At 38.4% G+C, this 25,607-nt stretch overlaps 1 protein-coding gene across 1 annotated transcript in view; it reads left to right on the top strand.

Annotated features, from left to right (window-relative positions):
• Window positions 1-25,406, top strand: part of LOC121388935 (probable tRNA N6-adenosine threonylcarbamoyltransferase) — a 30,874-nt gene extending 5,468 nt beyond the window's left edge. Inside the window, exons 4-13 of the mRNA XM_041520483.1 lie at window positions 8,187-8,288; window positions 9,125-9,198; window positions 9,850-9,945; window positions 10,307-10,356; window positions 10,631-10,709; window positions 11,213-11,312; window positions 19,807-19,863; window positions 20,435-20,510; window positions 21,957-22,055; window positions 25,286-25,406. Coding sequence (XP_041376417.1) covers window positions 8,187-8,288; window positions 9,125-9,198; window positions 9,850-9,945; window positions 10,307-10,356; window positions 10,631-10,709; window positions 11,213-11,312; window positions 19,807-19,863; window positions 20,435-20,510; window positions 21,957-22,055; window positions 25,286-25,325 — 773 coding nt within the window. The 3' untranslated portion in view covers window positions 25,326-25,406. The remainder of the gene's footprint in view (window positions 1-8,186; window positions 8,289-9,124; window positions 9,199-9,849; window positions 9,946-10,306; window positions 10,357-10,630; window positions 10,710-11,212; window positions 11,313-19,806; window positions 19,864-20,434; window positions 20,511-21,956; window positions 22,056-25,285) is intronic.
• The last annotated feature ends 201 nt before the right edge of the window (window positions 25,407-25,607 follow it).

Genomic DNA, 25,607 nt, shown 5'->3' with positions numbered 1-25,607 from the left:
GCCAGTGTCTTGGATACCTCAGTGTAGTATTTCTTGATTGGAAGGATGTTTGTAGTAATGACCACTGAATATGCATTATGGATTATTCTGCCATATGTATTACAAGCCAAATGTTAACCTTTTTGGCACATTTTCTGCAATAAACTTGACAAGTATACCAGCATCTGATTACTGAACACAATAAATACATTCAGACAGCATAGAATATTAGCCTATTAGATTTTCTAAGGATAAAAGACCATTTTTGAAAAATGACTGAAGTGTGTAATTTACATAAATGTAGGTGAAATGTATTATTAGAGTACTTAATCTTGTTAAAAACTGTATACTATTTATTTAAAGTGTTTAATTACATTTAGTAGTGATATATTCATTATATTTAGATCTTCTGTCCAATTGCAATAATTGAGACTCATTAAAATTCAATATGTAAAAAAAAAAAAAATCTCAATATTGACTAACAAAATCCAACTTTTGCTCTTTTTTACCAAATTATTAGCTCAAAACTGTTAAAAAATATTGCAACAACCTGTAGTAACATCAGAGGTCATTTTATGCTATTTTGGAGGATATTGAAATTTAAAAGTTGAAAATTTTAATTTTAAGTTTTAATAAATTTAAAAAAAATGTTTTTTAATTTAATAAAATATTGAGAAAATAAATAAATGAGTTTTCATATTCCTTGTGGTATTCACAATCAGTCTGTGTAATTTCACCTCTCTGGTTATAATACTTTCATCAGAATCAAGCATTTAACCGGTGTAATGTGTGAACTATATCAGGCCTCAGACCACAATTAATTTCGCTATATGTTTCTATATAGCCTTAGTGGCTATAACATTTTTATTAATATCAGCAGGTCTGTGAAGTTTTGTGTGTACCTTTGCCTGCATGGGGGACACATACCCTGAAAAGGACAACCCCTGTTGTCCAGCTCTTTCTCCCAGCATATTGGTTTAAACAGACACACCCTCTAAACCAGGCCGGAGTACACCCATTTTACACAAAAAGCACTACTTTTGCATGGGCCGGTATTACCACAAACAAGTCTTCAATGTCAACAAGTTACACATGTTTACAAACTACATGCTATCCCCTGTCACTTCAGTCAAACAGTTGCCACTTCATAGCTGTCTGCCATGAAATAATCACAGTCAAACAGCAGACTACTTGCGCGGTCAAACTTCCGGATTTTGGACAACCAAATGGGAAGATAACTGTGATCTGAGGCCATATTATGTTAGCAACCTTAGTTGGAGTTATCTCCCTTGATGTATTGGGTGAAAGTATTCGCCCTTGTTTTTCACTCTTCCTTCTCCTTTTGTATTTCTCAAGTAAAGTTGTGTTTCACTTTCTAAGTTTGTGTTTCTGATCAGTAACTATTAGGGTGGCAACTTTTCTCTTAACTGGCGTGGTGGCAGCAGGTATCGAAACCATGCGTCTGAACACAAGCAGACTTTCTCGTAAGCTGTCCTGTATAGTTTTACTACATCACGTAGCTGATCTGTTCGACGTTTAGCTCGGCTGTAACACACATTCTTTCATCGTAGTTCTACAACACAAACACACCATGGCACAGACACACCGCACTTCAAAACAATGGTCTCTAACAAAAGTAGAAACAGTAAATTCATTCGAAAACTGGCGTCAAAATATAATGTACACGTTGTCACTCGATCCCAACTTCAGCCGTTTCCTGGCCGATGGATATACGTGGGATAAGAAGTCCCGTGCAGAACCCACAAGAGGTTTCGCTGACGATGGTGAACATATCCCAGCAAGACAACGTCTTACAGCTCAACAAAAAAGCAACTACTTAGACTTGATGTTGGAACAAATTGCAAATTATTGCCCCATCATATCTCGCAACACCATAATCAAAACATGCACATCTCTGCCTTGCATCTGGCAGTCAATACGCCTACATTTTGGCTTCCAATCCACCGGGGGTCATTTTCTGGATTTTGATGAAATTCAACTACAGCCAGAGGAAAGACCGGAAGATCTCTTTCAGCACCTAACTGCATTCGTAGAAGACAATTTACTCACACATGATAGTGGCATCACTCACCATGGTGACCAGGTTGCTGGAGATGAGGAAATGTCTCCATCGCTTGAGAACTTCATTGTTCTTCAGTGGCTGAGACTTATCAATAAAGACCTACCTAGACTTGTCAAACAAAGGTATGGCACAGAACTTAGATCAAGAACTTTAGCATCAATCAAGCCAGAAATATCACAAGCTTTGCCGTCATTAATCGATGAATTACGCACATCTGAAGATGCAAAGGTCATGCGCTCTTCAGCATGGCGGTCGCAACAAATACCCAGACACCAACAGGCTAAACATTTTACCTCTCGGAGACCATCCAAAGTATGCCCCATATGCAAAGCAGCAGACCGTTCCTATGATCATTTCCTGAGCCGTTGCAAACACCTTCCTGAAAGTGATCGCAAATTCCTTCTAAAAGCTCGATAAATAATCAACATAGCTGACAACCAGGACTCTGCAGACACTGATGACGACGAACAAAACGAATCACCATCTGAATCTCACCAGTCTTCTAGTGCTTCTACACTGAGAGTGCAGATCAGACCGTCACCGTACATAAATGTGTTTTACAAACATAACAATGTTCGAGTAACTCTTGACACCGGCGCCACCGGAAACATGGTCAGGTTATCAACTGCACAAGCATTGGGATTCCACATCAAGAAAACATCACTATCAGCTCACCAAGCAGATGGCTCATCTCCGTTGAATGTGATTGGAGAAACTACTGCCACTTTCTCTCGGGGAGATAAGGAATTCCATTTTGAAGGCTTGATCGTGGAACAACTAGACGTAGACATACTTGCTGGTACACCATTTATGGAAAGTAACGACATCGGCATTCAACCTGCAAAGCGTCAGATAAGTGTTAAAGATGGTACACTTGTTCACTATGGCTCTATATCTGAAACAAAGGATCAACACACCATTCGCTGAGCTTGTGTACTCAGAGCACTACCCACTACTACCACAGTGTGGCCTGGTGACTATGTTGAAATATGTTGACTACGAACTTCAAGATGATTTGTATGCTGTAGAACCACGAACCGATAACATTCACGCTACACAAGCCAAAACATGGCCTCCACATAGTCTCCTCCAAAGTGTATCGGGGAGAATTCACATACCAAACACAACCGACAGTCCACAACTCCTGAGGAAAAATGAACATTTTTGCCAGATTTGACCAGTATTCATCCCAGAAGTTGACAATGTCAGTGACAAAGCACATCTCCCCAGAACATATACCAAATCACAGTCATATGGCAAGTTCTCAGATCAAATTCAAATAGACCCTCACCGTATTTTCTCTCCAGAAATCAGAAAGGAATTCAGTGCTCTGGTTCAGGAATATGATGATGTATTTGACCCTTCCATAGAATGCTATAATGGTGCCAGTGGTCCATTCCAAGCAGTAGTTAACATGGGTCCAGTACAACCTCCTCAGAGGAAGGGAAGAGTACCCCAGTACTCCAGAAAGCAACTCGGAGAACTTCAACAGATGTTCGACGACCTCGAGGACAAGGGAGTTTTCAAACGTCCTGAAGATGCAGGTATCAAGGTTGAATACGTTAACCCTTCCTTCCTTGTCAGAAAGCCATCAGGCGGCCATCGCCTGGTCACATCATTCGGTGATGTTGGTCGTTACACCAAACCTCAGCCGTCCCTGTTACCTGATGTAGATTCAACATTGAGACAAATCGGTCAATGGAAATATATTATTACCACTGATCTGTCCAGCGCTTTCTACCAAATACCACTTGACAAGAATTCCATGAAGTATTGTGGTGTCGCTACTCCGTTTCGCAGTATCCGTGTATACACCCGATCGGCAATGGGTATACCAGGTTCAGAAACTGCACTAGAGGAAATTATGTGTAGGGTTCTGGGAGATTTATTGACGGAAGGGGTTGTCACTAAACTCGCTGATGACTTGTATTGTGGCGGAAATACCCCTGAAGAATTAATCAACACTTGGCGTCGGTTGTTGACAGCCCTTCGACACAACAACTTAAGACTGTCAGCACACAAAACAATAATCACTCCACAATCAACCACAATCCTAGGATTGAATTGGCAACAAGGCTCTATTCAGGCTAGTCCTCACCGCATCACTACTTTAGCGTCGTGTTTGCCTCCCAACACAGTCTATGGTTTGCACTCATTCATTGGTGCATACAAAATTCTCGCCCGCGTTATACCCAGCTGTTCGAAGATCCTTGCCCCTTTTGATGATATTGTAGCAGGTCGCCAGTCAAAAGATGAAATAGTTTGGAGCAATGACCTTCATGATGCCTTTTCTCATGCCCAGACAATGCTCTCGTCAAACAAAGCAATCGTTTTCCCAAACCCAAAAGACCAACTTTGGATTGTTACAAATGAAGCTGTCAAGGACCCAGGCATAGGAGCAACCTTGTACGTAACTCGCCACAATCAACCTCGCGTTGCAGGATTCTTCAGCGCAAAACTCAGACCACGTCAAGTCACATGGTTACCATGTGAAATTGAAGCACTGTCGATTGCCGCTGCCACAAAGCACTTCAGTCCTTACATCATCCAGTCCAATCTGAAACCTATCATCCTCACTGACAACAAACCTTGCGTCCTTGCTTTTGAGAAGTTATGCCGTGGCGAATTTTCAGCAAGTCCTCGGGTTTCAACTTTTCTATCTACAGTCAGCAGATTTCAAGCCTCCGTCCGTCATCTAGCTGGTAATGCAAATATCCCATCAGACTTTGCTAGCCGAAATGCTCCAGAGTGTCACAATGAATCGTGTCAAATATGTACTTTCATCCAAGAAACTGAAAATTCTGTTGTTCGACACATTCTCATAGATGACATACTATCAGGTAAGACTCGGATACCCTTCACCACAAGATCAACTTGGCACTCACTACAAGAAGAGTGCAAGGATTTACGGCGTACCCATTCTCACCTGATTCAAGGTACTCGCCCTTCGAAGAAGCTCACCAACATCAAAGATGTTAAACGTTACATCAATACGGTAACCATTGCCAAAGATGGTCTCCTCGTCGTAAAGCGAACTGATCCACTATTCCCCACACGAGAATGTATTGTTGTTCCCCGACAAGTTCTAGAAGGTCTCCTCAATGCTTTACATATTCAGCTGAATCACCCATCAGCATTTCAACTGAAGAAGGTAGTTCAAAGATACTTCTTTGTGCTTGACATGGATCGTTCCATTGACTCTGTATCCAACAACTGCCATCAGTGTGCTGCTCTGCGCAAGACTCCATCTACCATTGTCGAACAAAGTTCAAGTAATCCACCTGAGACTGTAGGCAGTCTCTTTGCTGCGGATATCCTTAAACGAGAACGCCAAGTCATCATAGTTGTGAGGGAATGTGTTACATCCTTTACAGTCACCTATCTGATTGATAATGAACATAGTGATGTCATTCGACAGGCATTGATTCGTTTGTGCATAGAATTACGCCCTCTTGACGGACCCCCAGCAGTAATCCGCACAGATCCTGCTCCAGGCTTTCTCGCGCTGGCAGATGACAGTTTTCTACACAAACACAGAATCACTCTTGAAATCGGTAGGGTCAAGAACATAAACAAAAACCCAGTTGCGGAAAGAGCAATACAAGAATTGGAAAATGAACTCTGTCATCAAGATCCTACTCGTGGTCCTATTACTCCTACCGAGTTAGCCATAGTAGTCGCTAGTCTCAATTCCCGCATTCGAAACCGTGGCGTATCATCTCGTGAAATGTGGACTCAGAGAGACCAATTCACAAGCAGCCAATTACCCCTTTCTGACCAACAACTTATTACAGACCAACACTCCGCCAGATTATCAAACCACCCACACAGTGAGTTATCCAAGACTCCTAAAGGAATCCAGTCAACCATGCCTTCAGTACACATTGGTGATTTAGTGTATCTATATTGTGACAGAAATAAGACATGTGCACATAATCGATATCTTGTTGTGAACATTGATGGGCCATGGTGCGACATCCGCAAATTTGTTGGATCACAACTTAGAAATAACTGTTATCGTGTTAAACGTACTGAGTGTTACATAGTACCAAACAAGACTTGTCAAATTCCACAGTGTACTTCCGGTGACACAGATAATGATGATGAAACACCCCCAGATCCTGATGTTGACACAAGTTATGATCTTCCTCCGATTCCAACTGAGATTGCCTCGCCTCTACCAGACATATCTTCCCAATCACTGGACAACATCCTGGACACAACAACGGAGGACTCGCTACTCCCCTCCAGACCACGACGACGGATAACTCTACCAGGTCGATTTAAGGATTTTGTGTTGAACTAACATTCACCATGTTTTTGTTCTAACCACGACATAGAAATATACTGTGTCAGTGTCATGAATCTGCATTTAACTATCGTTTACCATGTTTTATTCCAGACCCCAATGACAAGAACATCTACTGCGTCGATTTTGATGATTTTGTGTTGGTTTAATAGTAACCATACATTTATTATATACTCACAGACAGTAAGTTCTAACCTTAACATTAACAGTACAAAAACAAAAAGAAGAAAAAAGTGGTTACGCCAGATATTATGTTAGCAACCTTAGTTGGAGTTATCTCCCTTGATGTATTGGGTGAAAGTAATCGCCCTTGTTTTTCACTCTTCCTTCTCCTTTTGTATTTCTCAAGTAAAGTTGTGTTTTACTTTCTAAGTTTGTGTTTCTGATCAGTAACTATTAGGGTGGCAACTTTTCTCTTAACTGGCGAAGTGATATTTTTTTTTTTCTTAGGGACTACGTAATTGGTCAGTTCTGTGGGTTTAGATGAAAAAGTCTACTTAATCAATAGTTTTACAGAACTATTTACAGTAATAAACCATGTCCATTACAATTTTAGGGGTGACAGGTAATATTCCACAATACCGGTATGTATTTTTGTGTCTAGACAGCGTCAGTTAATTGGCTCGTCTGGTTACCAATCAAATACACACCTGCCAATCAGGAATTACAGGTAGAAGCAACTAACAGCATAGACCAATTAACTAAGAAAACACTCCGTGTATCATTTCAGTACGTAGGTTAATGCATGGGCAAAACATTGTTAATTGTTTCGACTTGTGTAGCCACTTTAACAATGGTATTTTATTTTGTATTAAAACCAAATATATATAGTGCTGGATATACTTATTGCTGGCTTACTGGGATGTGTATTATTACAGAACATTGCAATGTATGACTATTTATCATCCCGCAAAAACCAGGTAGATTGTGTTTCTCTAGTTTAAGGCTCATTCCTGACGTGACGCGTTAAGTATTACGTAACCACCAGCTCGCCAGAGGGCGTACTCACTGAGATGGTACAAAATGGCTGCACCCGTTATATATTATAGCCGTCACATTTAACCGTTTTATTAATTAACTATACGATTATACGTGTTGATATTAAGCAATAATGTGCATTATATATCGTTGAATATGCATACCAGGCCAAATGCCTTAATTGTCCTCTCCTTTAAACATTTTTGGTTTGTGTGTCCATTTGTAGCATTATTTCAGTTGAGAAATGTTTGAAACATGGTGCCACAAGTTTTTAATACCAGCTACATATAGGGTATGTAACAAGGTTCAGATGAAGAAGAACCACACATTCTACATCCCTTCAGACTACGGTCAAATCTGTTGATGTTATACAGTAGAATATAAACAGTATTACATAATATACACACATTTATACAGTCAAATCTGTTGATATACAGTAGAATACAACAGGTATAGGTATTACATAAAACAGTCAAATATGTTGATATACAGTACACAACAGAACAGATAAGTAAGCTAGCAACCTACAGTTTGTTTCAAAAAGTCTTAGTGAGATTTATCTTCTATTGTTTCCAGATGGGGATATCAGACTTTTATTTTTGAGGGGTGCAAGGCAATTATTATTTTCTCTTGCTACTGACATATTTGCCAATCACAGTATCCCAGTCAACAATTTTGCGGGAGAGGTTTTGATTATTTTTCAGGAATCATTTTACATGGATGTTTTTTACATGGCTTTTTTTTAGTTAAAATATATTTATTATTTTATTATTATGCTTTTAAAATATATTTCATAGCATTAGTAATGATAATTAATTAAATATTTTTGTTTTGTAGGTCCAGGAATGGGAGCTCCACTTGTGTCTACAGCACTGGTAGCTAGAACAGTTGCACAGTTGTGGGGAAAACCCATTGTTGCTGTCAATCACTGCATTGGGCGTATCCTTGATATTTTAAGATCATCCTAACCTGTGTTAATGAATATTGAGAATCTTTGTTTATCAACGCCCCAGTATTTAATCCATGACTGATAGCTGTGTAACATGTTTATGGTGAGTGTGACATGGTCTAGAGATGGACTGAAGAAACCTACTGTATAAAATAGGCTATGCTTACTTATTAAATAACAGCAAGGGATCTTTTAGTGTCCACTTTCATAGACACAGCAGTGTTTGATATACTCTTTTACCCATTTTTCCATAAGTGAAAACGTATTAAGCACAATGGAAGATAAAAGTTAGTCTACTGTAATATGAACCTGTCCCCCTCTCCTAGTGTGTCTTTGAAACCTCTCTTCAAGAGAATCTTTAGGATTAAGAGTTATTGCTGATAACTTTATCAAACATTATACAATTGAAAAATGGTTGGGGCACTTACTTGAGTTGGGATCATAAATTAGGATCGTTGACCCTATTTATAACAAGTTTACCACAATTAGCTCCTTGCAAACAGTGGTAGGTATTGTCCTGTCTGTGGGGAAACTTCATATAAAAGATCTCTTGCTGCTTAATGGTAGCAGCAGGTTTTCTCTCTCTGTCCACTGCTGAAATAACCACATGTCACACTCTGGTTATGGTATTGTAATGGAAACTTTCACCTACCTTTTCAAATGTTGGCGTTACATTATCGTATCTAATTAGACACAGGATAAACATAGTTTAAAGTGTGTTGAGGCATCAATAAACAAATAGTCCATTTCATTCGTATTAAACGTATCAGTGTATTGGAAAACCCCAGCTTTAAAACCGCATTGTTTCCTTGATTAATACCACTAGACATTGAGATGGGTCGTCTTATAACTGGAGCTGTAAATCCCACTGTTCTCTACGTCAGTGGAGGCAACACTCAGGTAAGTTGATTTTGAACCACATTTTCAATGCATGAATACATAAAAATGCTTTTATTAAGGCAGATCATATACCTGATTACACAACGTAGATACAAAATATGTGAACTAATTACTAGTATTGGTATGTACAGTGTATTTCACCTATTCAAGATTATACAATATATAGAACGTGAACCAGGATAAAAATTAAGACTAGCAGCATTTAAATTGTACTTATTCTTGGTATTCGCGGTGGATCCATTCAGCTCATTGTTTTGTTTTTCTCGTTTCAACCAGTGCACCACAACTGGACAAAGGCCGTGGTATGTGCTTTCCTGTCTGTGGGAAAGTGCATATAAAAGATCCCTTTCTGCATTAGAAAAAAAGCGGGTTTCGTCTGATGAATATGAGTCACAATTACCAAATGTTTGACATCCAATAGCCGATTATTAATTAATCAATGTGCTCCAGTGGTGTCGTTAAACAAAACAAACTTTTTTTTTTATTCCTGATAATTTCTACTCACCTGGGGGGGGGGTGGGGGTGGGAGGTGGGGCAAGAGGATGAGTGTTTCATTCTACTCCTGTGAACTACAGTGAGTAATTTGTTTTTGGTATTTGGGTGGGTTATTTATTTTAAAACTAATCTGTAATTTAGAAACTTTTATCTTAGGTCATTGCTTATTCTCAACGAAGGTACCGAATATTTGGAGAAACAATCGATATTGCTGTTGGAAATTGTCTTGATAGATTTGCCAGAGTCCTCAAGGTATGTTTCTTAATAATTTTGATATCTTAATCATTAAATTTTCTTTTTGTTACTTTATGGCAATCTGATTGCTTGAATAGTGCTTACTTTCATATCTTGATGAATGAAAAAAAAAAATTAAGCTATGTCTCCTCCTCCCACAACTGTTTTCTACAACTAGTTGGATTATTTAGTCTGCTATATTTATATATTTTGAAGGAAACACGTGGAATATACAAACAACAATAAAATAATTACACATGTACAAAAGTGCTCAATAATAGTTTATTAATACTGAGTATCTATTTTATAGTTTACTAAATTTGAATTCATAATATTTGAAAAATGTTGTTTTATTTGATGGGATTTTTTTTTTGTACAGCTATCAAATGATCCAAGCCCAGGATACAACATTGAGCAGCTTGCTAAAAAGTAAGAAATGTTGAATTTATTATACTGATTCTAATTGTATACTGTGGAACCTGCCTAAGCAGGATTCTAATAAAACAGGATTCCTGTTAAAACCAGTTTTCTGTTAAAACCAGATTAGTGTTAAAAGCAATCAAATTTTTTGGTTCGGTTAATCATATATGACTGACTGCTTTTATACATAACCAATAATTAAAAATAATACATTCTTCCAGCAACTTGACAAAAAAAAGTGTTTTCCTTCAACATTGTTAATAAAAATATGATTTAATTTCAGGGGGTCCAAGTTTCTGGAGCTGCCATATGCTGTGAAAGGAATGGATGTGTCATTTTCTGGCTTGCTTTCCTATATCGAGGTATGACTGAGATTTTGTTTTTTATAAACATGGATAAAAAAACTCCAGATTTTTTTGATATCCTGGATTTCATTGGTCCCGTCCTTGTTCTGTGATGAAAATGTCACAGTAACCCCCCAGCTTTTTAAGATCCTGGAAAAGTTTCCCCATTTGATACGATAGATTTTTATTTCTCGTCATGTTTGAGTGTGGAATATATTTAGAGTTTTTGCCTGATGTGTGATGGGCGATGAGATTAATTACTATCGGTGGAATCAGGGGTTGTTTTTTTATCTCTTGGGGCAGTCTTGAACAAATTATTTAACCATTTTTTAATAGACCATACACATTAATTATCCTTGTGTTGAACACACTTATATTGCTTGTCTATACTCACTGTGTATGTCACATGAAAAAAGTGTATTCATTTGAAAACCAGGGTTATTAAAATTGTAGTTGTGGTTGTATTTATCATTAATGATACTATAATATGAAATGAAATTGTTTTTTGTTTTTTTGTTTAGGAGAAAGCTACGAAGCTGATAGAAAGTGGGGAGTACAGTCGGGAAGACCTTTGCTTCTCTCTACAGGAAACGGTTTTTGCCATGCTGATTGAAATTACAGGTAAAATGATTACATGTCATGTCATGTCATAGGGTTTTACGTGCAAATTCAGAACAAGCTGTTGTAGCGCACGCCTATCGTGGGCACAAGAGCCGGCCTTGGCCGGCTCCTCCGTCCATGACAGGAAAGGTGGGGGGAGGGGAGAGGAGGGACCGCCTGCACTGGCAGGTGCAAGGGAGCACCAGCAGCCCGATCAAATCGGTAGCAGGCGGGTGGTGGTGGTGGTGGTGGTGGTGCTATGGAATTTGAATGGAGCAGTTAAATGCCAAAGAGAAAAGGGTGTGCAATTTTGATTGAGGGAATTTGGCGCAATTTTGAACGGTCGGTCGAAAGGTAAATGGCCGAGCTAATATAGGTTTTAATATTAGTGAATTGAGAGTAGCTCGTTAATTTTAGACCTTTACGATGCTGTGGTGTCTCCCTAGGTTGCCCATAGGGCCCTTATAAAGGGCCTGACCGCTTCTGGTCGAGGCATCACCAAGTACCAAGTTATTACCTGCAGCAAGTATTGGGGGTTTGGGTGGGGGAGGCCGATATTCTTTTGTTCAGCTTCCCCCGGGTGCATTGCATTTGTGTACTCGGAACGGTGTTCTTTTGTCCAGTTCCTTATTAGAGTACGTGCTGGACCATTAAATGGGGGCGGATGCATTGTTATCATCAGTCAATGAACCCTGTGTACTGATGCAGTGAGCGTGTAGTCCGTGTGTGAATCCTAGTTTTGTGTTAAGGTTGTACCTAATTGTCTTAAGTCCCTATTCTAGTGAGTGCAACGGTCATTCATGACCACCAATCCCCCTCCGTCCTTGTATAGCATTGAATACAATGATGGAGGGGGAGTTAAACTAGCCTAGCTATCTAATTTGAAGGGTTAAACCCTTATAGTGTAGGTATTGGTTTAAAAAGCCTAGTGCTTGGCATACTTAACTTTATTACCAATGCAATAAATGAAACTAACGGTGGCAAGTAGCAATTGAATACATATATTCACCAATCTAGGTATTTAGTTTGAAGAATTTTGATTCCCGCCCCCTAAATATAGGATTTTAGTAGGCTTACTTGGTTTGTCTTCAGGCTATCTGGATAGTTGGGTATCGGTTTTCCTGCATGTCTTTGCTTCTGGAACCCTAGTTGACTTACCGGGTACCTTAGTTAGCTAGGATGGAATGCATCAGTAATAAAAAAAATAAAAAAATAAAAACATGGTGCGGGTGCAAAGACAAATTCGTGCAGTTTATTTACAGTTAGATGTAGTGGGGTTCTTGATCCGTGATTGGCTGGATTGGACCAATGAGAGTGCTGCAAAAAATAGGCGATAATTAGTGGTGTCCTATCTTGGTTGATTATCTAACGATGTTGATTGGCTGGTTAATTAGCCAATTGGGTTACTGCGACTTCGATCCTGTCTTAGTGAGAAAGACAGAAAGAAAAAAAAAAAAAAAAAAAACACGAAAAAAAAATAAAAATAATAATAATAATAATAATAATAATAATTAACGAAAATTAATAATAATGTGTCGTTAGCGGGTGGTGTATGCCAGTTGTCAATCACAAGCTTCAGAACATGAACATATTTACAGTAGAATAATATGGTTATCATGGTTAGGTCTGGATGGCATTGGCATATCTAGTGGTTATTAATCACTCGCTACCGTCCCGCCGTTAATCCCCAGGTTGGAGTGCCTGGTCGAGTGCTTAAGGTCGCTCTTCCATCCAAGGGATGTACAGGCGGGTGGTTTTGAGTAATTGTTAATTTATATTGCTAAATTTATGCCAACTAATTTGGTCAAGTATATGCTTTTACTTCTGTCGTTTCACCGTTCTCCCCCCGGGTTGGAATACGTGGTCTGTTCGAGTGCGTAGGGTGGATATTCCACCAAGGGGGTCACGATTCAAGCATTGTCATATCTAGCGGTTATTAAATCATTCGCTACCATCCCGCCGTTGATCCCCGGGTTGGAGTGCTTGTTTGGTCGAGTGCTTAAGGTCGCTCTTCCGTCCGAGAGATGTACAGGCGGGTGGTTTTGAGTAATTGTTAATTTATTGCTGAATTTGTGCCAGCTAATTTGGCTAGGTATATGCTTTTACTTTTGTCGTTTCACCGTTCTCTCCCCGGGTTGGAATACGTGGTCTGTTCGAGTGCGTAGGGTGGATGTTCCATCCAGGGAGTCACGAGTATCACAAGTTAAGCAGCGTATTAATTACGTATCTTAATTATAGATCGCCACCTTCCCTCCATTGGTCCCCTGGATTGGAGTGCAGAAGGTCGCTCTTCCCTCCGGGAGACGTACAGGCGATCATTTTCAAATTTTAGTTTTTAACTTTGACTGTCAGGAGCCCGATGGGTGTGCTACGGTTTCCCATCCTGCCTGCGATCAGTCGGGTTGGTGGTCCGCGTCGACCGAACGCTGGCAAGGCGGGCAGTACGTGGCACTTACAGTTTTGGTTTGGTGGACTGGACGAATTGATATACTACTTTGAAGGTTTTATGTTTTAGATATTTATCAGGGTTAAGTAAAAAGTTAGGTGTAATTGGTTTATTGTGGTTAGCTTCGGTTATTGATTCTATCATTAGTTTTCTCTGGCTGTTGTGTAGCATGCAATCCAGGAGATAGTGTTTCATGTCTTAAATAGTGGAAATGGAGTTGAATCCGTAGCTTGTTTAATTAGATATGGTGTGTGGCACTCGACTGGCTGATTGATATGGTATAGTGCCACTGGCGTGTTATCTATACCTACTTCTATTTCTATTTTACTAGCTTTAGTGGCGAAAGAATCATTAAGATTTTGATTGGTTTTGAATACTAGTCATGGTTTAGCTATGATAGGAGTGAGTTCCTGAACTGGGTGATCTAGTTTAAGAGAGTGGATTTTTAGATGATAATTAAGATGTTGAAGATTGCGACGATATTTCAGTGGCATAATGTTAAACTCAACTTCTAAGCTCTGTCCGCTGGTATTTGATGGAACTTTAGCTATGATTCTAAGAGCTTGGTTTTGATTAACATCTAATTTATGTAACAGTTTGGGGGTGGCGCAACTGTAGGCTTGGGCTCCATAATCGATTCTGGAGAGTATGCATGCTTTGTAAAATATAAGCATTGCCTCTGTTTGCGCTCCCCAACTGGTACCTGAGATGGCTCTTAACAAGTTTAGAGTATTTTTTGAGTTCCTGACTATGTCATTGATATGGTCACTAAAGGTTAGTTTTGAGTCAAAAGTTACACCTAGAAATTTAAATTTTTTGACTCTTGGAATTATTTTATCCCCTGATTTAAGTTGGTGATTATCTGATTTATTGACTTTATTAAAAAGCATATAGACAGTTTTAGTTTCTGATAGTTTAATGCCCCAGTCCAGGGCCCATTTGTTAAGTCTATTCATATCAGCTTGCATTAGGTGAAATAAATTAGTGGTTGTGTTGCCTGTGCGCCAGATGGCGCAATCATCGGCAAATAGTGCTGTGTTTAATGGCATGGTCGTTTTTGTTTTTCCTTTAGCATTAAGTGCTTTAGTTATGTCATTAATAAAAATGTTGAATAAGTTTGGTGAGAGGACCGAACCTTGTGGTATGCCATTAATTATTTCGGTTCTATCTGAATAGTGACCGTTCACTTTAACTGAGATTGATCTATTATGGATGAAATTGTTGATAAAATTAAACATATTACCTTTAATACCGTTACTCTGTAGTTTATTTAGTAGACCTTGACGCCATACCATATCAAAAGCTTTTTCAATATCTATGAATATTGTTAAAACCTTATGAGATTTTCGAAATGCATCATTAATACTATTTTGTAATCTAACTATTTGATCTATTGTTGAATGTTTAATTCTAAATCCACTCGTAGATTAGTTATTAGGTTATTTTCGAGTAGGTAATTGTTGAGTCGTTTATTGATAATAGTTTCTAAGGTTTTGCACATGTGGGACGTGAGTGTTATCGGTCTATAACTCCCTGGGAGGGAATGGTCTTTTCTCGCTTTAGGGAGACTAAAGCATTCTGCATGTTTCCACGCAGTGGGCATTTGACCCTCCCTCCAGATTCGGTTAAAGAGCGATAACACTACCTTTAGGGATACATCCGGCATATGCTTGAGTAATGTGTAACTTATTTGGTCAGGCCCGGTGGCAGTACTTTTTTTTAGCTTTAAGAGCTGTTTTTAATTCTAACATTGTTATCGGTTTATTAAATTCAAAATTATCAGTAGTTGGATGATTTGCTGTTTTTGTATCATTAGTTTGTAGAGAGTTATCTTTCTTAAGTTTCTCAAAAAATTGTTTAGGAAAATTTTCGTTACTACTGTTTTTACTGAAAGTTTTACTGAGAAGGTCGGCCTTTTGTTTATTAGTAGTTGCTATTTTATGTTTTTGAAGGACTGTGGAATTAGCGCGTTGTCCTTGAATAGCCTTAATTTTTTTCCACATTTCTCTAATCGATGTTCTGTTGTTAATTTCACCGCAAAATTTATGCCAGCTGGCATGTTTAGCATTGATGATAAGCTTACTTACTTAGTTTTTGGCTATTTTATATTTAGTGTGATAGTCTTGTTTCCCTGTTTTTTTATAAAGTTTACGCATCCTGTTCCTAAAGCCGCATTTGGATTTAATTTCGTCTGTCCACCAGTTAACTCGTCTATTTTTATTCAAGGGTTTAGTTTTAGGAATATTCTTTTCAGCTATTTCTATTATTTGGGTTGCAGTTTGTTTGATTAGGTTTCTTAATTTGATTTTCCTGAGGTTTTTTATTATTTAGTTGCCGAAGCGCTTTTTGATAGTAATGGCATCTGGTGTCATGTGCCATATGTTTGCTCAAGCAGTTTGGGCATTGGATCGGTTTTGTACATGGGGAGTTGCGAGAACTTCTCGCGTGCTTTTGGCCGCAACGATGGCATGTGGGCGGGTCTCTATGATTACGGCATTTGGCAGCACCATGCCCCCACTGTTGGCAGTGGTGGGACTTACTGGGCTTCCGTTCAAATGGAAGTAGGGGGTACCGGCGACCTTGTATGATGATGTGGTGGTCATCGTTGATATTGGTACTAACTAACACATAGCCGTTAGACCAGGTGGTGACATCTTTAAGTATGAGTCGGGGGTTGTTGGCTTTCAGTGTGGCCAGTGAAGTGGCTTGAGCTGGGAGGGGGTGTAGTTTTGCCAGCCATTTGTTGGTAGGGGGGAACAGGGAGTTTCCTTGGTTGAAGAGGTAGTGGAGGGGGGAGGTGGCGTTTGGCTATGGATTTGCGGCTGTTTGTTCAGGCAGCTAGCGATTTTGGCGGGTACTTCAATATAGAATGGTCCCGGGTTTTTGGGGGTGGGTGTAGCAGAGGGAACAGCGTTAGTAGTAGAATTGATGGTAGTGAGAGAAAAGTGGGTAGCACTGGTGAGTGGGAAGGTAAAGGTAGATGAAGGAGCAGAGGTAGGGGTGTAGGTAGCGGAGATATGGGTGTGGGAAGTGACAGTGGGAGCAGGAGGGGGTGGGGGGGTGAAGCGATGAGGGGAAGATCAGTGGAGGCTGAAGGAATGGCGGTAGGAGTGGGGGAGGTGACAGCGGTAGCAGGGGGGGTGCTGGTGGAAGAGAGCTTGAAAGTAGAAGAAAATGATTACAGTGATGTATCCCTTTTTATCCTATAACTTACCCATGATATCCATGTCATAAACCCATGTGTTAATTTACTTTATTAACCCGGTTAATAATGGTATGCAAATTTGCAAGGTCTCTAGGTAATTAGTTGCTGTGGATGGGTCATTTGCTTACAAGCCAACAAGACCCGTGTACCTGAGCGTAACGTTTTAACGTTTAAAATGCGTGATGTCAAACTAATCTGTGCTAATCGTGATGACGTCATATTATCGATGGCGGCGACTTTAGTACTGTGATTTTCTAAAAAAAAAGTAATTAGAATGTTATTTTAGAAGTGTTATAGGATAAATAGAATTAGCTACTCGTGTTTTTTAATATGTAAAATATCAACCTCGTCTAGTTAATCAGTATTTGTCTCGGCAGAGCCTCGACAAATACCGATTAACATAGACTTGGTTGATATTTTCCATATTAAAAAATACTCGTGACGAATCCTCTATTTATTCTTTAGAAACAAAAAGTATTAAAGGGGCACAAAAAGTATTAAAGTGGCAGTTCCGACTCTATAGCCTTTTTACACATTTCCAGCTAACAGGTCTTTTTTAACGATTAAAATTATATATTAAACACATTTTCTCATTTAGAATATCAATGTCTGAATACATTCTGGTTTCCACAATGTTTGTTGAAGCTCAAATTAGATTAACTCGTTCAAGATTTTAAAATAAATAAAGTGAAATCCCTCTGTAAACTGGAATTCCCTTTTTAAATAGCGGTACAGAACGGAACCTCTCTAAACTAAATACCTCTTAATATCAGATTATTTAAGGCTGTCCAGTTTAGAGTGGTTTCACAGTGTAAAAAAAACAGTTACCAAAATGTTTGCAGTAGCTTAAAGGAACAGACCCTAGTTTTTAAACACTACAGCATATTTCTCACTATTATAGCCATTTATGATCACTGAAATCAAACATTACTTCTATTTTATTGTTTAGACTATTCATTTCTGTACTATCGAAGTGTTTCTGGTCATCCTGGTGTTTCTAATACCACAGAATGCATTTTTCATATTTTTAAAAACACACGTACGTCTGAGAAGTAACGGTGATGGAGTCACATTTTAGTCTATTTTTAAGGGTATTTCAACATCACAGACTCTTGTTTCACTCTGTTGTATCCAAATTTGTTACAGGTTTGTAAATTAACCAAACTTAGTGTCAATTGTTACGGGTTGAAACTAGAGTTTAGGTGAAAAATATACCTTAGTGTTTTAAAGCTAGGGTCTGTCCCTTTAAGTTGGATTAACTCATCTAATATTTCTTTATAAATAGAGGATATTTCATGTTTTTTTGTCAAATATGATTTATATCTCATCTCGTGAAGTTTGCAATCATATCTCACGAGTTTGCAATCATATCTCACGAGTTTGCAATCATATCTCACGAGTTTGCAATCATATCTCACGAGTTTGCAATCATGTCTCACGAGTTTGCAATCATATCTCACGAGTTTGCAATCATATCTCACGAGTCGCACTTACGCTACAAGTGTGATATGATTGCAAACTTCACTCGATGAGATATAAATCATATTTGACAAAAACATGAAATTTTCTATTTATTATATAACTTTTGGCAGTTTACCTTTATTTTGAAAATGCCAGCAGCAAAATAGTGTGGGCTTTCTTACAGTGAAGATAACACTTTCTACAGTGACAATAACACATTTTAGAGTGAAATAGTGATATTTTCACTCTAAAATGTGTTATCATCACTGAGTGACTGATAACACTTTATTTCACTGATATTTTAAAATATTTCACTAAATGTTATATAATAAGTATGATTATTGGAGTGTAGAATCCAGTTCGAACTACTACAAACAATAGGATAACCAGAAACGCACTGGATATACAGACACCAATAAACTAAACAAGTAATACATTATTTTATAGAAAGATATTATTGGCTCAAAATAAGTTAGTGTAACAAAGTGAAAAATATTGCTTAAAATAATGTTTTCATGATTACAGTTGTGTTCTTTTACAGCAAGTTAACAGAGACCAAGCTAAGTTAGACCTTGCAGAATCCATTTGGATACATAAACTGAATACTGTTCACCCCAATGGCCTCAATGAGTACAGCCCTACTGGCTTAGGTCAGGTCAGGTCATAGGGTTTTACGTGCACATTCAGAGCAAGCTGTTGTAGTGCACGCCTGTCATGGGCACAAGAGCCGGCCTTGGCCGGCCCCTTTGTCCAAGACAGGAAGGGGGGGGGGGGGGGGGGGGAGGGGGGACCACCTGCACTGACAGGTGCAAGGGAGCACCAGCAGTCCGATTGAATCGGTAGCAAGCGGGTGCTACTGGCTTTAACAACTAAGACTTTTTATACTCCTTTGTTCTTTAATTTTATTGTTATGCTATTGGTCAGCTCCTGCCTTGTTACCTAGCTTTGTGTTTTTAACTTCCAAGCTGACATTCTCTATTTTATACCTTACTGGTTATATGCCCAGCACTTTGTTTGTTTATTCTCCTGAGGATGTTGGTTTTTAGACTTAACGAAACGTCGAATATTTTAAATATTTTTATGTAATTTAAAATTTTAAGGTGGTTTCAGTGGAAACATATTTTTATATGTACTTTTTTTAAAATAATGTTTTATCATACATTACTATGAATTTATATTTGGACAATGCATACTGTAAATGATAACTTTTTTGGTATGATGGTATAATAAGTGAAGATTTAGAAAAATGTCTTCTGTAATTAACCAGAATAAATAAAATTAATTAACATTAAAATGTTGTTCTACAATGCATAAACTAAATAATGCTTATGATTATTTTTACCATTTTTGGCAAACAACTTTCTTGGTAGGAAATGTTTGATGATTAATTACCCTCCTTTCAGAAAGAGCTATGGCACACTGTGGGTCACAAGAAGTGCTGATTGTTGGTGGAGTTGGATGTAAGTTATTATCTGCTTAGAGAATTTTTAGATTTAGTAAACTTGGTATACAATATAAAGATTTTTCCAGCATTGATGACGGTGGGTAAGGGCAAATAGGGTACTGTAATTATTATTTTATGCTTCTATACATAAACTTATTCAGTTGCATTCATAGGTGTCCATCTTAATGCATTTAAAAAAAAACCAAAAAAACAGAGATTAATATTCATAGATATATTATATAACCATGAACTTCAGGTTCATTGATATGGGACTTACGTTTTTGAGAAATGGAGCTAAATATGAAACATTAACATTGAGCTAAACACAAACATGCACACTCCACCATCTTGGCTGTTGCCGTCAGAAAAGTAATTTTTATATAAAGCATAAAAGCAAGACACAAAATTGCCCCCCATGTGATCTGGAACAACCATAAACCACTAATTTTACTTTGAGGTCTTTGATTAGTAGTACGTAGTCTAAATCAGATTTATATGAGCCTGTCAGCAAATTATAATAAGTGCTTTACACGGAGTGCTACATTAGGCTGAGTTCTCTGTGTACTTTTTTCCTTAATTTTACTCAGGTAACAAACATTTGCAAGAGATGATGGGTAAAATGGCTGAAGAAAGAGGAGCAACTCTGTATGCCACAGATGAAAGGTAAATATGACTTAAAATATTGATGGGTGTGTTTGTGAATTTAGTGTATTTGTCTATTTCTGTGTTTGTGTGTGTGTGTGTGTACACATTGTGTGTGTGTGTGTACACATTGTGTGTGTGTGTGTATGTGTGTGTACACATTGTGTGTGTGTGTGTACACATTGTGTGTGTGTGTGTGTACACATTGTGTGTGTGTGTGTGTACACATTGTGTGTGTGTGTGTGTACACATTGTGTGTGTGTGTGTGTGTCTATATAGATCTAGATCTAGATATATATGAATGAAATGCAGACGTATTGGGATGGGATGGATGTAGCCCAGTGGTAAAGTGCTTGCCTGATGTGTAGGATCGAACCCATTTGGCTATTTCTCTCTGTGTGTGTGTGTGTGTGTGTCTATATAGATCTAGATCTAGATATATATGAATGAAATGCAGACATATTGGGATGGGATGGATGTAGCCGAGTGGTAAAGTGCTTGCCTGATGTGTAGACAGTGTAGGATCGAACCCATTTGGCTATTTCTCTCTGTGTGTGTGTGTGTGTGTGTCTATATAGATCTAGATCTAGATATATATGAATGAAATGCAGACGTATTGGGATGGGATGGACGTAGCCCAGTGGTAAAGTGCTTGCCTGATGTGTAGACAGTGTAGGATCGAACCCATTTGGCTATTTCTGTGTGTGTGTGTGTGTGTCTATATAGATCTAGATCTAGATATATATGAATGAAATGCAGACGTATTGGGATGGGATGGATGTAGCCCAGTGGTAAAGTGCTTGCCTGATGTGTAGTCAGTGTAGGATCGAACCCATTTGGCTATTTCTGTGTGTGTGTGTGTGTGTGTCTATATAGATCTAGATCTAGATATATATGAATGAAATGCAGACGTATTGGGATGGGATGGACGTAGCCCAGTGGTAAAGTGCTTGCCTGATGTGTAGACAGTGTAGGATCGAACCCATTTGGCTATTTCTGTGTGTGTGTGTGTGTGTCTATATAGATCTAGATCTAGATATATATGAATGAAATGCAGACGTATTGGGATGGGATGGATGTAGCCCAGTGGTAAAGTGCTTGCCGGATGTGTAGTCAGTGTAGGATCAAACCCATTTGGCTATTTTTTTTTTTTCAGCCAGTGAACCATGACTGGTATATCAAAGGCCATGGTATGTGCTGTCTGAGATGGTGCATATAAAAGATCCTTTGCTACTAATGGAAAATTTTTTGCAGGTTTCCTTTTTTAGACTATGTAAAAAATTACCAAATGTTTCACATCCGATAGCCGATGATAAATAAATCAATGTGCTCTAGTGGTGTTGTTAAACAAAACAAACTTTAACTGATTACACGAGATCTAATTTACTCACTATATTGATATTTTCTGTAATAACTTTCTAAAACATTTGAATGACTTCATTACATGTACACATGTAATCTTTTCAGATTTTGTATAGATAATGGAGCGATGATTGCGCAGGCAGGTTACGAAATGTTCAAAGCAGGGGCAGTAACTCCACTGGAAGAAACCACTTGCACACAAAGGTAAAATAATGAAAATAATGTTTTAGACTCTTTTTAAAAGTGTACCAAACTATAGTATGTACCAACCAGTACTCAATAACTGATATATCAAATGCTATCCTGTCTGTGGAAAAATGCACATAAGAGAGAGATCCTTTGCTGTGATTAACAAATGCAATTTCTATTCACTCATAATTATTGTGTTTTATCCCAACCAGTGCCATGTGACTGTTACATCAAATGCTGTGGTAGGTGCTGGCCTCTCTATGGGAAAGTGTATGTTAAAGATCACTTGCTGCTGCTTGGGTAGACTGGCCTGGGTGGTATTGTGGTTAAGCCATTGGCCTTAAGGTTGGTAGGTGCTGGCCTCTCTATGGGAAAGTGTATGTTAAAGATCACTTGCTGCTGCTTGGGTAGACTGGCCTGGGTGGTATTGTGGTTAAGCCATTGGCCTTAAAGTTGGTAGGCTCTGGGTTCGCACCCAGGTATCAGCTTCCACCCAGAGCTCATTAGAAAGCTGTAATTGTAATTTATGACTGTAATCAAAAGTTGATTGGTAGATGCCAACCTATTATAATTGATAATCGAGGATCAGGTCCTAATCTAGACTTGAAAAAGTAGAAGTGACTTCTCCCTTCCCAGAAGAAAGGGTAGAGGTGTGATTAAAAATAGGTGAAGTGAACATATATCGGTACATTTTGTAATGTTTTGTCATGTTCCACATTCATTCAGAAAGGCTCTGAATTAGACACTCGGTTTAAATAGATAATAACTAGTTAATGACGTCGGATATCTGCTTTATTCTGTGAAGATAAGACTGCGTCATTTCTCATTCGGCCTGAACAGGATACAGCAGATATCCGACGTAAGTAACTAGTTATTATCTTTATCATGCAGACCATAAAAATTAAAGGGAAAAGCTATTATTTCTATTATTTCTGTTTCAGCCACATTGTACGATGACCAAGACGTCAAATGAGCAATTTTGTAATGTAGCTATGTGTATGCATATGAGTGACGTCAAAAGTGATAATCTGCTAGTATACGTTTATAACTTTGCTTGAATCGGTCATCATAATCTGTCAATAGAAACAGTGGTTGCAGGATAAATCGTAATATTTTGTTATCAAATACTACTACTTCCGGTACATTTTTAAAAGCAAACAATTAAATATTTTCATTAAACCACGATAATAAATAAATGATAATTAATACGTCATTGTTACATTAAAATAAAAATAACAATGAGTATTGTCTGACATTACTTGAAATTTGCCTGAAAACTACACAATGCTTGACTGGTCACTGCAAATGACATGATGTGTTGATGTAGTCGAAATAAAACAACAGAGTGACCAGGTGTTATGTGAGATGGTGTTATGTGAGATGTGACATTTAACAAGTTGGTGTCTTAACATATACTGAACAAAATAAGAAACTTCCGCTAACTTTGCTTGAACATAACTTGATGAAAACAAACCGGGGGAATAATTGTTATATATGCGTTTAAAGAGTGTTTCATGATGCATCGTTTGGTGCAAAAATCACGGCCATAGGTTAACAGAAACTGGGAGAAATTTTGGTAGGGGTTCAAAAAAACAAAAAAACTTAATAACGGGTATGACCACCTCTTGAATTGACCACTGCAGTGCATCGCAGGCGCATAGAATTGACTAAAGTGTTGATTTCTGCCTGTGGAATATTGTTCCATTCCTGAATGAGCACTTGACGAAGTTCGTTGACGTTAGCAGGTGGGTTGGGACGACGCCTCAATCGTCTGTCCAGACTATCCCAGACATGCTCGATGGGGTTGAGATAAGGACTTTTAGCGGGCCAGTCATCAATGTTATTTGTCCTAAGAAAATTTACAGTGTCTCTAGCTGTATAAGAGGTGGCATTATCATGCTGAAAAATCGAGATGTTGGAGTTGCTATGAAACAGGAATGACGTGATGAGCGAGAATGTCATCGCGGTAACGTTGAGCATTTAAATTGCCATCAATGACGACTAGTGGTGAACGATAACCATGACAGAACCCCCACCCCCGAAACGATCTCGTTCAAGAACACAACAGTCAGCATAGCGTTCATTTCTCCTACGGTAGACGCGCACCCTGCCATCACCACGTTGTAAAGAAAATCTGGATTCATCCGAAAAAAGAAGGGTATTCCAGCGACGCTGTATCCAACGAGTGTGTACACGTGCCCAATTAAGACGATGACATTGCGTTAAAACGCATCCGACGTAAGGACGTCATCCATGTAAACCTTTCTGCCGCAGACGATTACGAACAGTTTGCCTACTGATTCGGTTATTATGAAGCCCAGGTGTGTTAGCAGCAGTAGCAGTGGCAGTTTGGAATCGATTGCGCAAATGCGTGTTCATGATATAGCGGTCTTGACCACGCGGACGTCCACGACGTGGCAAGTTGTTGGTGCTTCCTGTCGTTCGAAATCTTACGCGAAGATTTCGTATCGCTCGACTAGAACTCCCAACATGCCTTGCAACGTCGTCTGTCGACATGCCAGCATCAAGCATGTCAATCACTCATTCGCGAAAATTATTGGGTATTCTTGGCATACTGAAAATGCTACAATGTAAAAAAACGTTTTTTTTTTTACAAATGTTGAAGCGTTTCCGTTCACTTGACAACAATGTCAGTAAGACAAGTAAAACAAATTGACCGAATACTACACGGGACATGTCGAACCATGCATGCACGTGCAAATTGAGTTTCACGTTGTCGACGATTAACAATGCAAAAATAATTGATAAAATTCATGAATCCTGATAATACAGCTCAAGGCTAATACTACCTATATAATTTCATTACACAATGAATTCTTTAACACAACAAATACTATATGTACAAATCGGAAATTTCTTTTTTGTGTTCAGTATATGTTGTGTGGTTTTGTTTTGGAAATCGGATTAGACCCAGAATATTATGACAACTTCAACTCAACACTAATACTAATAACTCAGCAAATTGAGCCTACTAAAAAAAAAACTCCATTTCACATGCTAAAATAGGGCTTGGATGATGAAATTCCCACCGATTTCCAACACTATGGTGGCAGTAGGTTTCCTCTCTCTAGACTAAGTGTTGAAATAACCATGTGCTGGACACTGAACAGTCATAGTTTAAAATGTTCCAAGGTGTCATTAAACAAATATCTCTTTCTTTGTCTTCCTAATTAACATGTTGCCATTGTTATTTATCATTGACTTATTTGTAAAATATTTTTCAGATTCCGGACAGATGAAGTAGAAGTAACATGGCGAAGTTAACAGCATATAATCACATATTATTTTCTCTTCGTCACATTTTCATCATCTTGTACCCCGGTATATAAAACATTATGTTTTGCAGCTCATGACTTGTTTTTATTGATTATATTTATATTAAAATAATAAAATATTGCAATTATTATTTATTTTACTATTTTGTTGAGTAGAATGAAAGTTTCTGAGAATTCATGAAAAGAATTTATAGGCATTTGAAGTGGGGGTGTAGATGTGAGAAGGCCAGGGTGCGCCAGTTGAAAAGGAATTTAAATATGGATTTTAATG

This window comes from Gigantopelta aegis, chromosome 14 (assembly GCF_016097555.1).
Source record: "Gigantopelta aegis isolate Gae_Host chromosome 14, Gae_host_genome, whole genome shotgun sequence".
Lineage (NCBI taxonomy): Eukaryota > Metazoa > Mollusca > Gastropoda > Neomphalida > Peltospiridae > Gigantopelta > Gigantopelta aegis.
Note: the sequence above shows the minus strand (reverse complement) of the source record. Positions and strands in the feature narration are given on the sequence as shown.